Consider the following 13,366-nt stretch of genomic DNA (forward strand, 5'->3'; position numbering starts at 1 on the left):
AAAAAAACAGTAGTGGAGCTGTGTCTCAAGTGGTAGAGTGCTAGCTTGAGCAAAAGCAGCTCAGCGACAGCGCCCAAGCCCATAGTTCAAGCCTCAGGACCAGGACCAGCATACACATGCATGCATGCATGTGCACACGCACACACACCTGTTTGGGGTGGCACTGGTGGCTCACTCCTGTAATCCTAGCTACTCAAAAGGCTGAGAGCTGAGGATCACCATTTGAAACCAGCCCAGACAGGAAATTCCATAAGACGTTTATGTCCAATTAACCACTAAAAAGTCAGAAATGGAACTATGGCTCAAGTGGTATAGAGTACCGTCCTTGAGCAAAAAAGCTCAGGGACAAAAGCTCAAGTTCTAGTACTGGAAAAATAAATAAACAGATCCATGGATAAATGAATAACAAGGGGCTGGGAAGGTGGCTCAGTGGTAGAGTGTTTGCCTTGCATGCATGAGGCCCTCGGTTCGATTCCTCAGCACCACACAAACAGAAAAGGCGGAAGTGGTGTTGTAGCTCAAGTGGTAGAGCGCTAGCCTTGAGCTGAAGAGCACATGAAGAGTGCCCAGGCCCAGAGTTCAGGCCCATGACCCACCAACCGACCAACCAACCAACAAATAACAGTGGTCCTGTTTCAGACCTGCCTAGTTGCCAAAGGTATCATATTTCTTAGGTGACAACCGTACCAATGCAACAGCAATTGAACAAACGTTCCCCAGACCTTGTGTGCAACTGTTGTCAACCACCCCCCACCAAAAGTCACCTGTGGCTGCACTCCCCACACCCCCAGACCCCGGGACCCCTCCACCCCACTGGCCTCTGCTCACATCCTAGCATCTGTCCATCACAATTTTTACGGACAAGACCGCACTCTGAAATGGAAACCTGTGTCAGTAACGTTAAACCAAACGCCCTACCACTTGCCATGAATTGAAGACAATCATGCAAAAACTCTGAAAACCAAGGTTAGCCCCCCCCCCCTTACCGGACCCCCAAACCTGCAAATAAAGACACTGAATTCCATTCCATTTAGATGGCAGTCCCTGTTCAGGCCGGTTTTCCCGTGGAAAAGGGAAAGGAGAAGGCTAAATGAATGGTAAGGACTCAAGTGGGCACCGGCTGCGACGACCCCCGCCCCCCCCCCCCCCGCATCCCGATCCCTGGGATGAATGGAAAGAGACAGGAAGGCAGACTTTTCGCCCCTTTTGTCCAGGTTTTGGAAATCTCCGTTTTCCCGCGTTAGGGATTTCCCGGCTCCCCCTCTCCCCGCCCAGAAGAGGGAGGGGCAGAGGTCGCGCACGCTCATTGGGTCTTACGTGGGCTCATTTGCATGATCCGAGTGGGCGGGGGCGGCGGCTGACGTCTCGCGGGGGAATGCCTGGGCTGCCGCGCGGGGTTAGGGCGCAGAGCGCCCGCGCTCGGGGAGCGGAGCGCCGGTGTCCCCGCGCCCGCGGCATCCCCGCGCCGGGTCCTGGCCCGCGCCCCGCGCCGCCATGAACGACCCCGAGCGCCGGTGGAGCCTGTCCTTCGCCGGCTGCGGCTTCCTGGGCTTCTACCACGTCGGGGCGACCCACTGCCTGTGCGAGCGCGCGCCGCAGCTGGTGTGCGGGGCGCGCAGGTTCTTCGGGTGCTCCGCGGGGGCGCTGCACTGCGTCATCTTCCTGTCCCGCGTCCCGCTGGGTGCGTCCGGGGGGGCGCCCGGCCGGGATCGGGCGGGGGGGCGCCCGCCAGGGCCCGTCCCGGGGCTCGGGCTGCGAGGGGGTGCCCCGTCCCGGGGCCGGGAGCCGGCGGCGGCGGGACGGGGCCTCGGGGGCGCCGGGCGGTGCTGCTCCCTGGGGCCTGAGCTGCAGGGGACCCGGCGGGACCCCGAAGCCGCCCCCGTGGGGAGGGGCGGGGGGGGTCCCAGGGCAGGAGACCTAGTTCAGAGCTGCGAGCATCTCGGGGGAGGAGCCTGGGATGGGAAAGTTTGTTCTGGTTCCGGTGTCCAGGGCCCGTCCTAGGGCTGCGCTGGGTTCTCTGACATCCCCCATCCCACCCCACCCCACCCCACCCCACCCCACCCCACCCCACCCCATCCCATCCCATCCCATCCCTCCCTCCAGGCTCCACGGACCCCGGGCACCTCAGAGTCCCTGCCAGCACGATTGTAGGCACTTTGAATCTTGGCCTAGTTAAACATTTGTCCACATGGGAAGAGCGGAGGGTCGTTTCTCTCTAGTCCATCCCTGGGGACCCAGGTGCAGTAGGCAAGGGCCTGGGGCAGGTGGCAGCACAGAGGTCCCCAGGCAGGATGGTCATGCCCCTTATCAGCACCTGTTTACCCAGGCTTTTCCACATGTTTGCTCTGGCAGGCAGACCTGGTGGCTGGGGAAGCCCAGGCCACAAGCAGAGCCTGCCATTGGGTAAAATCCGTGAGCAGATGGTGGGCTGAGATTTAGGAGAGAGGCTGTGCTGGCTGGTTGCCTGTCTGCCTTCTCTCACAAGGAAGAGAGGAGCAAGGATGGTCTCAGAGGATTACACTGGCTGTGTGGCTGTCTGCACACTTCAGGCAGATCTTGAGTGACAGATCTCTGGGCTCCAACAGGTTCTGATGGTTCACTGGGCCAAGGGTTAAATGCACTGACCCCAGGAGCCAGAAGTTCACCCTGACACCATGGAGAAGGAGGCTTATAGCTAGGCAGAAGACAGGTGCAGCCTGGAGCCGGGCCTGACTGGATGAGGGGAGGCTCAGCTCTCACCAGAGCCTGGCAAGTAGCTCAGAGGTTTTGCAGGACACCTCCCCTCCCCCCCCCCAAGTTGCAGGGACCTTGGATTGGTGCTTTAACCCCGGCTCACAGGAAGGTGTGGCTACAGAGCCATGAGCCACTGTTGTCTCCCCGAAACTACCTTCTTGTGTTTGGACTGAGGCTGGGTGGGTGCTCCACCCCAGAGTGAGACTTGCTATTCATTAACAGTCTATTCTCATAGTTTACCTCATCTTCTTTGTGTCTAAAAGTCAGATAACTGTCCGATGGGGAAAAGGCACAGGGTGAGATTTACACAGAAGGCAGTGTCCTACTGAAGCCACGCTGCTAGGCAGAGGTAGTAGCAGAATTCAGACTCGGGGCCAAGCCTACCTTCCCTCTCCTGTACCCTGCATGTTGAAGCCTTGTGTGCCAGAGCTGTGGTGCTAATGTATTTGTGGTCTCTGGTCTGATGGGCAAGCTGCACTGCCCATCGTCATCATAGCTGGAACTGCAGGTGTGCAACCACCATACCCAACCACTGGCTGAGATGAAGTCTCAGAGACTTCTTCAAGGCTGGCCACGAACAGATGATCCCTAGATTCCCTCCCCCCTGCCCCAAGTACAGATGATCCCTAGATCCCTCCCCCCAAGTACGGATGATTCCTAGATCCCCATCCCCCCAAGTAGCCAGGATTACAGGCTTGAGCCGCCTCACCTGGCTAGAAACCACTCTTAATGAACTATTTCCTTCATGGCCTTTGAAATACAGAATATCTTTTCCACATGCCAGCTGGCATTAGTTTTGTTGATGGGTTCCTTTGTCACTGTGGTTGCCGTATTGGACACCCCAGGTATAGAAAGAAGTTTGCAGCTTCTTTGCTGTCTGGTGTGTGTCCCTGTCTCCAGTGGAACAACCTCTTTTGTGTCCTTGTCTCCCATCTGCAGAACGAGTTCTCATGTGTCTGGTGGACCTTGTGAGGAAGGCCAGGAGTCGGAACATGGGCACGTTCCACCCCTCCTTCGACATGACCAAATGCCTTCGAGACGGGCTCCACGCCGAGCTCCCCCCCAACGTCCACCAGCTGGTCTCTGGCAAGGTGTACATCTCACTCACCCGGGTGTCTGATGGCGAGAACGTGCTGGTGTCGGACTTCCAGTCCAAGGATGAAGTTGTGGATGTAAGTCGGAGAGGAGCGGGAGGGATGTGGTGGGCCATGGACTCTTCCCTGTGCTGTGCACCCCTCCCTGTGCACCCAGCCATTCTGCCTACAGCTTCCTGAAACCCCACATGTGTCAGGACTCTGTTTTTTGTTTTTTTTTTTTAAATGCCAGTATTGGAGCTTGAACTCAGGGCTTTGAGCCCTGCTTTTTTGCTCACACTTGGTGCTCTACCACTTGAGCCACACCTTGTATTTTCTCCTTTTTGGGGGTGGGGGATGGAGCCACTCTATTTCAGTAGCCCCTCCCCCTTCTCCAAGGCTCAGCCAGTATCACCCAGTCCTGGCATTCTCTCTCACCTGACCAGCTGTGTTCCATAATGAGTTATGCTTCTCTGGCAAAGCACCTCAAGGTGACTGAGTCTGATCTGCATAGAGATCATTTGCAATATCAAAATACCACTTAAGCCAGGTGCTGGTGGCTCATACCTATAATCCCAGCTATTCAGAGGCTGAGAGCAGAAGATGATAGCTCAAAGCTTGCCTCAGCAGGAAAGTCTGTGAGACTCATCGCCAATAAAATACCAAAAGAGCCGGAGGTGGAGCTGTGGCTATAGTGGTAAAGTGCTAGCCTTGAGCAAAAGACTCAGAGACAGCACTCAGACCCTGAGTTCAAGCCCTAGGACTGGCAAAAAACAAATAAAAAAAATCATTAACGTGGCTAAAGCTTTTCATGAGGGTTCTGGGATGAAAGACTGTTATACTAAACACAGGTCTGGACAAGACAGCGGCCTGGTGGGTGTAATAGCAGCCCAGCAAGCTATTTCATCATCTGTTTAAGCTTGCTTCTGGAAGAAGCAGTAGCTGTTGGTTCCCACGTGTACCTGTCCCTTAGTGGATTGATGTGTTTTCTGCAGGAAGCAGGGAGAGGGGTGGGGAGGAAGTTGGAGGTAGGGCTCACGAGAGAAAATGCTTGCTTGCAAGCCTCGGGCCCTGAGTTCAATCCCTAGTGCTGCAGAACAAAGGAAAGGGACGGGGGAGGAGGGAAGAAGAGAAAGGAGGGAGGGAGGAGAGGAGGGGTTAGGACCACAGCATCCCCTTCACTTAGGACTCCAGTGGAGTGGCAGAATCTCAGCTCCACCTCCAGCCTGCTGTAGGGGGGCCCCCAGGGCAGGGTGTGGAATCTGGGGTTCCACTCACGCCTGTCAGCATTTGGGAAGCACCAGCCCCACCCCTGCAGTCCTGAGTCAACAGTTTGTGATCCTGTCTTGAGCATTCCTTCACTTGTGTGTTAAAGCACCTGCTGTGCGCCAGGCCTATTTGTTTTGTTAAAGCCAAAACCTTTCGGTTTTGTTAGAGTGCCTACTGTGTGCAGAGGGCTTTTCAGGTTTGTTGGGCTGGAAGGGCAGAAAGAAGTGGGGCAGTGTGAGGCTGGGTGGTGGCCGGGCCCTCACCGCTTGTTCCTTCCTCTCGGCAGGCTGTGCTGTGCTCCTGCTTCATCCCTTTCTTCTCTGGCTTAATCCCTCCTTCCTTCAGAGGCGTGGTGAGTGAGTGTGTGCAGCTGCTCCGCGCCCCGCCCCCCACCCCGTCACTGACACCTCCACTAGCTGCTAGTGACCTGCTTCCCATGTAAGATCTTTAAGACTTGATTACTCCTGGGAGGTAGTGCTTTTCTCTCAGGGGAAAATAGCACATGTGTGCTATTATGTGTGGCTGACACAGATCTTTCATGTCTGTGCTACTTTGTAATGCGCAAGAATAAGTCTAGGCTGTAAAATGCTGGCCGTTTCTGGGTTCTTTTATCTTTTAAATTCACAACAACTGAAGCAGAATAGCTTCTAAAACCCCCATGGGCAGCAGGTGCAAAGGGAGCTGGCAAGCTCCAAGCCAGGGCCCTGGCATCGCCCAAACCCGCACAAGGTCAGGGAACCTATACTCAGGCCGCCGCCCACGGCCCCTCTGTGCCCCACAGCGGGGGCAGGGGTCCCCGGGGCCTCTTGGAACCTGGCTGTGGAGTCCTGTGCAAGGTTTAAATCCTGACATGCCTCCCCCCCCCCCCCCCCCCCCCGCTGGCGGCAGGCAGGTGTTTTCTCTCACCAGAACTGAGAACACACTCTCCCACAACACTTCTTTGATGACCTCTGACCCCCACGTGTGCAGTCATTGCTCTTCCTCCCGGCTTCTCAGCTCGGGAAGGCAGTCCAGCCCCTCTGGACTCAAGTTTCAAGAGCAGCACTAGGGGCTGGGAAGATGGCTCAGTGGTAGAGTGCTTGCCTTGCATGCCTGAGGCCCTGGGTTCGATTCCTCAGCACCACATAAGCAGAAAAAAAGCCAGAAGCTCTAGTGGTAGAGTGCTAGCCTTGAGCTGAAGAGCTGAGGGACAGCACCCAGGCCAGAGTTCAGGCCCCACGACCAGAAAAAAAAAAAAAAAAACAGCAGCACTATCCCCAGGGCTGCCAGCTGCAGGGAGCCCCACTCACACCCAGAGAGCCTGGTCCATGCACATGCGCTGCTTTACAGAGGAAAAACCCAACTTGCCAGCGGGGCACCAGTGCTCATGCCCATAATCCTAGTGACGCAGAAGATCTGAAGATTGGGGTTAGAAGCCAGCGTAGGCAGGAATGAGATTTTTTTTTTGTGGTCGGTCATGGGGCTTGAACTCTGGGCCTGGGCGCTATCCCTGTGCTCTTCAGCTCAAGGCGAGCGCTCTGCCTCTTGAGCTACAGGGCCAGTTCCGGTTTTCTAGTGGTTTATTGGAGATAAGAGTCTCACAGGCTTTCCTGCCCGGGCTGGCTTTGAACTGTGACCCTCAGATCTCAGCCTCCTGAGTAGCTGGGATGACAGGCGAGAGCCACCAGCGCCGGTTGAGGAATGAGATTCTTATCATCAGTTAAAAAAGCTGAAAGTAGAGTGGTGGCTTAAGTGGTAGAATTCCAGGCTTGAGTGCAAAAGCCACGCAAGAAAGAGCTTGAGGTCCTGAGTTCAAGCCCCAGTGCTGGCGTATGCATGCACACTCACACACACACACATCCATCAATCCACATGGCTTTCAACTGTGAAGCGAAGCCCCAGCTCTGTCTGGTAGACAAGCTAGTCCTGAATCCCACTCTTCCTATAACAGTTGGGCTAGTTGGAAACCCTCTTTGTTATTTGAGTCAGGGTCTCACTATGAAGTCTAGGCTGACTTTGAACTTTGAACCTCCTGTTCAGCTTCCCCTGTGCTACAATTATAGGTGTGAGCCACCATACCCCATATCAGGAGGACATTTTCTAGGTCTCAGACTCAGTACTTGATTAAATCTCAAAACCCTCTCAGACTATTGCTACTAAGCCCAGCATGGTAGCACACTTGTATAATCCCAACAACCCAGAAGGCTGAGACAGGAGAATCAAGGGTTTAAGGCCAGGCTGGGCTGCAGAGTGAGACCATGTTTCAAAAAAGAAAAGAAAGGCTGGGCACCGGTGGGTCACGCCTGTAATCCTAGCTACTTGGGAGACTGAAATCTGAGGATCAGGGTTCAAAGCCAGACTGAAAAGTCCATGAGACTCTTATCTCCAATACATTACTCAGAAAAAGCTGGAAGTGGGCTGTGGCTCAAGTGGTAGGGTGTTAGCGTTGAACAAAAGAAGCTCAGAGACAGTGCCCCAGGCCCTGGGTTCAAGCCCCAGGACTGGCAAAAGAAAATAAGAGAGAGAACACATGCAAGTGTTACTTCTTTTCAAGGTGTGAAAGGAAACGGTCACAAAGGCACATGTGTCCCACCAGGGATAGGGCTCTGGATTTGAACCTGTGGCTATCTGTCTCTTTTGGGGGCAGGGTTCACATCACCCTCTGTCCTCAGTACACAGAGCAAACCCCGGGATTACTTGGGTTATATTGCACATCTGTGGGTGCCCATGTGGCTTTAGACAGTGACCAGCACACACAGCCTGGACTCAGTCTCCCCATCTGTGCTGGCTTGGCCCCGCCCCTTCCCGGTAAGGGTCTGCTGTGCCAGTGGCCGCCAGCCCTGTCTTCCCACCATGGCTGCCTGCAAAGTCTCTGCCCAGAGTTCTGAAATCCCACCAGACACCGGCCCAGAGCCACACACAGACTCCCCGTCTCCTCTTCCTGCCAGCGATATGTGGACGGAGGACTGAGCAACAACATGCCTTTCCTGGACTCCAGGTCCACCATCACGGTGTCACCCTTCTATGGAGAGTATGACATCTGCCCCAAGGTCAAGTCCACCAACTTCCTCTACCTGAACGTCGCCAACCTCAGCCTCCGCGTCTGCGAGGAGAACGTCTACCTCCTGTCCAGAGCACTCTTTCCTCCTGGTCCCAAGGTGAGCTGGGTGGGGGGTGGGGTGGGGGGAGGGGGTGGGGGGGAGGGCCTTCCTGATGACGAGGGGACTGTGAGTTAATAAGTCAGGGAAGGCTGGAGATGGTAGTGCATTCCTGTAATCCCAGCACTCAGAAGTCAGGGAGGGCCGGACATTACACACCTGTAACCCCAGCGTTCAGAGGTAGAGATAGGATGGAGAGGCTGGGAAGGTGGCTCAGTGGTAGAGTGCTTGCCTTGCCTTGCATGCATGAGGCCCTGAGTTCGATTCCTCAGTACCACATACACAAAAATAAGAAGAGATAGGAGGATGGAGAGTTTAGAGCCAACATGACTACACAGTAAGGCTCTCAGAAAACAGGGGCTGAGTGATCGTGGCTTGTTCCTGCAATCCTAGTTACGCAGGAGGCTGAGATGTGAGGATGACAGTTTGAAAGCAGCTCAGGCAAAAAAGTCTGTGAGACTCTGGTCTCCCATGAACCACCTGTAAACAGGAAGTGGCGCTGTGGCTCAAGTGGTAGAATGCTTGCCTTGAGTGAAAAGCTTAGGGACAGAGCAAAGGTCCAGAGTTCAAGCCCCATGAGCGACCAAAAATACAAAAGAGGTAGGGGGGCACAGCTGGACATTGGGAGCTGTCTTTGGTGCTGGGGTGGATGGGCGGTCTGCCTCTGCCGCAGCCCAAGAGGTTTGATTTCTGTTGTCCACAGGGCTCCCAAGGAACTGTTAGGGACACAGAGAACGGGCCCCAAAATTGGCTAGAATGGAGGTTCCACCCAAGACCAAGGCACACTGAGAGCCAGGCCCCAGGGCCTCCTTGGAGGGAGGGTTGGATCTGGAGCCCAGCCCCACAGCCCCCTGGGAGCACAGGGCCCCGTGTCCGCTCGGGATGGCTGGCCCCGCAGGCCCCTCTGCTCACTGCATGCCACGAGAGACCCTGAGTGCACGTGCTTGGTTTGCTTGCAGGAGATGGGTGAGCTCTGCTTTCAAGGCTATGTGGATGCCTTCCGATTCCTGGAAGAGAATGGTACGTGGGGGGCTGTGTGTATGGGGGGGTCACTCATGTCACAGTCTGCTAGAGAGTCCCTTAGTTTTGTCATGAGGTGTTCAATGCCTGCCTGCTCTGTCTTGATCGGTCCACTTGTCAGTCCTGTGATATAGGAAATCTTCACTCCATTTTACAGATGGGAACGCCGAGGCTGGGCGAGGAGTGGTGGGAGGGGAGGAAAAGGATAGGGAGGGGAGGAGAGGGGCTTACAGCCCCCCTGGGGTGGGACAGAGCTAGGACCCAAACCTGGATGTCCTCACTGCCCCGGGGTCCCTCCCCCCGTTTGTTTTTTTCCTTTTGCACTCACAGGCTGAGCTCTAATGGGGTGTCTGGGACGGGCTCCGAATGAAGCAATCAGCGTGGCGTCCCTGCCGGGTGGGGTCGCGTCCGCTGGCTTGTCTCACCCCACTAAGCAACGCCTGTCTTTGAGTCACCCGGGCTCAGGGCTTGGGCTGTAGGTGCTGTGTGGTGCTGGTCAGTGGTGGCCTCCATCACAGAGGTCCCTAGAGGTTATGTCACCTAGGGACACACCACAAAGACAAATTCACTGGACAGCATGTTTCCGGGAGCAAGACCCTGCTGTTACACCGCAGGGCTGAATGGAAGAGGAACAGGATCTTCGGTGTGCTCAGGGTGCCATGTGAGGGCGTCATCTTTGACACCAGGCCCGGCCCTGCCCCACACTAGGGACTTTGGACATATGGCTTAATTTCCCTGTGCTTCGGATTCCTAAGTTGGCACTGGATAGCTGCTGGGCAGCCTAACGGTCAAGTGCTGGCTCAGGGCCTGGAGGGCAGTGGTGTGGTTGTGATAAATTGATTATAATCCTTCCAGCCAGCTGTGGAGAGGGCCGTACAGCTGGTGAGCAGCAGCGGCTGAGCAAGCTCTGCTGGCTCTAGGGTTTGTTTTTGCTTGACTGCGGTTAAACCCAGGGCCTCGCGCTGCCCAGCGCTAAAGACTCACTTTCTCTCTCCTGCCACAAATGCCCGCCGTCGTCTTGCCACTGCCCAGGGCTTGGCTGCTGCCGGCTGTGCCTTCCCCTGATGGTGGTTAGTTTCTCCCCACTTCTGCAGGAATGGGAGCTGGGCCCCAGCCTGGCCTGAGTTTGTCCCCAGAAGAGATGGAGCCAGAGGACCATGGGCCCTGCGTGGATCAGGGAGGCGTGGAGGGGGAGGAGTCTCTGGACCCCCTGCAGCTCAGCGTCGTGGCCTGGGACGAGGCTGTGTTTGGGAGCCTCTCCCCCAAGCTCACCACAGGTACCTGTGTGTGCCAGGGGCAGAGTGACCGGGAAAGCTGGTAGGTCCCGGCCCAGGGGTCTCCTGCCCCCCCTTCCCTCCCCAGGTGCCCAGTAGGGAGGGCCACCGTCTGCCACCAAGGGTCTAAACACAAAGGCTCAGTAAGCAGCCAGGCTGGGGACGCCCTCCTAGGCTAGCTCTGAGCCCCGGCCATGCTGGTCTCTGGGTCTCTTGGGCCAGCGACCTGCCTCCGGGGCCTGGCCATTCCTTAGGGCCTTTCTGTCCCCTCCTGCTCACTACGGTGCCCTTCCTGAGGCCCCTCTTGGCTTTCCCTTCCCCTGTCCCACTTGGAAACTTTACTGGACAGTGCTGTAGTCACCACCACCCAAGGGGATGCTGTGGTGGGCCGATGTTTGTGTGCCCCCAAGATTCACATGCAGAGATGTGAACCCCCCAGTATGTCACAGTGAGAGGGAAGTTTGGGGTGATGCTGGGGTCCTCACCATGGGATCAGTGCCGTTTAAAGCAGGCCCCATCTGCGGGCCTGGTGGCTTATGCCTGTAATCCCAGCTACTTGGAAGGCTGAGATCTGAGGATCACGGTTCAAAGCCAGCCTAGGCAGGAAAGTCCATGAGACTCTTATCTCTAAGGAACCACCAAAAAGCTGGAAGTGGTGCTGTGGACCCAGTGGTAGGGCACCAGCCTTGAGCTAAAGAGCCAAGCATGACTGAGTTCAAGCCTTTGAACTATAGACTATGTCCCTTTCCTTTCTCTTTCCCCTTCCCTCCTTCCCCCTCGCCTCCTCCCTCCTCTCTCCCTTCCCTCCCCTTCTCTTTCATCAGGATCTCACTCATACTCACAGACTTCCTGCCTCCATCCTCCTCCCAAGTGCTGGGACACCAGGCGTGCACCCCACACCCAGCTCCCTTCCATCTTTGCCTCACCCTTGCTGTGCAAGGCACAGGCTGTGAACCCAGCTGGCACCCAGCTTGGGACTCCAGCCTAGCAGGCCGCAGACAGCCTAGCAGGCTGAGCCCCTTCTGCCCTTCCCATGGGCAGGTGAAATATCTCCAGATTGTCTCTTTCAGCCCTGAGTGAAGCCATGAAGGACAGGGGTGGGTACCTGAGCAGGCTCTTCAACCTGTTACCCGTGCGCATCCTGTCCTATGCCCTGCTGCCCTGCACCCTGCCGGTGGAGTCTGCCATCGCCACTGTCCGCAGGTAAGCCCTAGCAGTGGGTGTGCATCAGTGACCTTGTGAAGGTGACCTTGGAACCCCCGCATCTGTAGCTCAGTGCAAGCTCAGAAACTACTGAAGGCTACTCTGAGCCGGTGGTGGCCTCCCAGAGCATCTGGCCCAGACTCTCGAGCTCATGAGGACACTGAGGCCTGGAGAGGTTGGGGTCAGAGCTCTGAGGCTGCAGAACTGTTAGGAGGAAGGCCAGGCCTTCCCATGGGGTCCTAGCCGCCCCTCCGACTGGTTTCCTTGAAAACCACAGGAAGCTAGTGGAGAGCAGAGAAGCCCGTCTTCCAGCTGGCCGTGTTGTCTTCATGACTCTCAGCCGCCCACGCTCTATAATTTCTTTAATCACTTTCTGTAATTCTTATAATCTATAATTTATATAATCACTTTTTTGGGGGGTGCTGGTCCTGGGGCTTGAACTCAGGACCTGGGTACTATCTCCGAGGTATTTTGTTCAAGGCTAGTATTCGACCACTTGAGCCACAGCTCTACTTCTGGCTTTTTGGTGGTTGATTAGAAATGAGTCTCATAGATTTTCCTGCCTGGGCTGGCTTTGAACTGCTTTGACCCTCAGCTCTCAGTCTCCTGAGTAGCGGGATTACAGACAGGACCACCACACCTGGTTTAAACATAGTGAGTGTCCCCGGATGTGGCTTCATTCCTGCAGACTAGTGACATGGCTCCCGGATCTGCCCGAGGACATCCCGTGGCTGCACTGGGCCACTTCCCAGGTCTGCGCTCGAGCCACCACATGCCTGCTCCCTTCTTTCAGGTAAATAACTCTACTGAGGCTGGGTGGGCCAGGCAGGTCCCTTGACATCTGCTCAGGCCTCACTCCATATTCTAGGGACCTTGGACACTGTGTCCCACGCAGGGGAGGCTGGCTCTGTTGTGTGGCGCCATCCTGTGAGCCCATCAGAGGGGGGAGGGGTACTGACACCTGCCTTGGAGGGGAGCTCTGTTCCCCTGGGGCCGGGCGTTGATGGCCGCAGGGGTGGGGGTGGGGGAGGAGACAGGTAAGGCTTCCCTCCAGAAGAGCTCTTGATGTCAGCATGAGCTGGGCCAGTTGGGGTGAGTATGGCGCCCTGAGTTCTACAAATTCAGATGGATCCAGGAAGCAAGTGGGCCTTGCTGACATTGAGGGAGGGGCCTTGTCCTGGAAATGACAGGCCTCAGTTTCCTTATCTGTTCCTCAGGGTGATTTCTACCCGTCTGGGTCCTGCAGGAGTCTCAGGAGCCACCAGCAGAGAGAGAGAGAGAGAGAGAGAGAGAGAGAGAGAGAGAGAGAGAGAGTGATAGGTCCTGGAGCTGGGCTTGCTATTGGTAGCTTGGGAAGGGAGGAAAGGCAGGGTGGGGAGAGTGAGGATTCTGGAGAACTACGGAAGATGTGGGCATGGGAGGCCAGGCCACGGACAGTGGGCCTGGTGGGTAGTGGGGTGCCCATAATTGAGCAGAGAACACAGGCCCGGCAAGGGCAGGAGACTGGTCTCAGCCAAAGTGTGGGGTTGGAAGGCCACTCACCCTCCTGGTCGTCTTAAGGGCCTGTTTTGAGGGACTGGCGTTGCTGGGCCACCGCTGCAGGGACTGAAGACTGCAGGCTGCGGGAGGGGTCACACCGCTCACTTCCTTCGTTGTT

The 13,366-nt window shown here is 56.2% G+C and overlaps 1 protein-coding gene across 1 annotated transcript; it reads left to right on the forward strand.

Moving 5' to 3' along the window:
* The first annotated feature begins 1,494 nt into the window (after positions 1–1,494).
* On the forward strand, positions 1,495–12,506 carry Pnpla3 (patatin like phospholipase domain containing 3). The gene is made up of 8 exons (XM_042698010.1): positions 1,495–1,681; positions 3,673–3,905; positions 5,362–5,427; positions 8,003–8,212; positions 9,172–9,232; positions 10,327–10,509; positions 11,577–11,709; positions 12,398–12,506. The coding sequence occupies exons 1-8, from the start codon at positions 1,495–1,497 to the stop codon at positions 12,504–12,506; spliced, it is 1,182 nt and encodes a 393-aa protein (XP_042553944.1).
* Positions 12,507–13,366: the final 860 nt, after the last annotated feature.

Source organism: Dipodomys spectabilis, unplaced genomic scaffold (assembly GCF_019054845.1).
Source record: "Dipodomys spectabilis isolate Male_0828 unplaced genomic scaffold, ASM1905484v1 ptg000230l, whole genome shotgun sequence".
NCBI lineage: Eukaryota > Metazoa > Chordata > Mammalia > Rodentia > Heteromyidae > Dipodomys > Dipodomys spectabilis.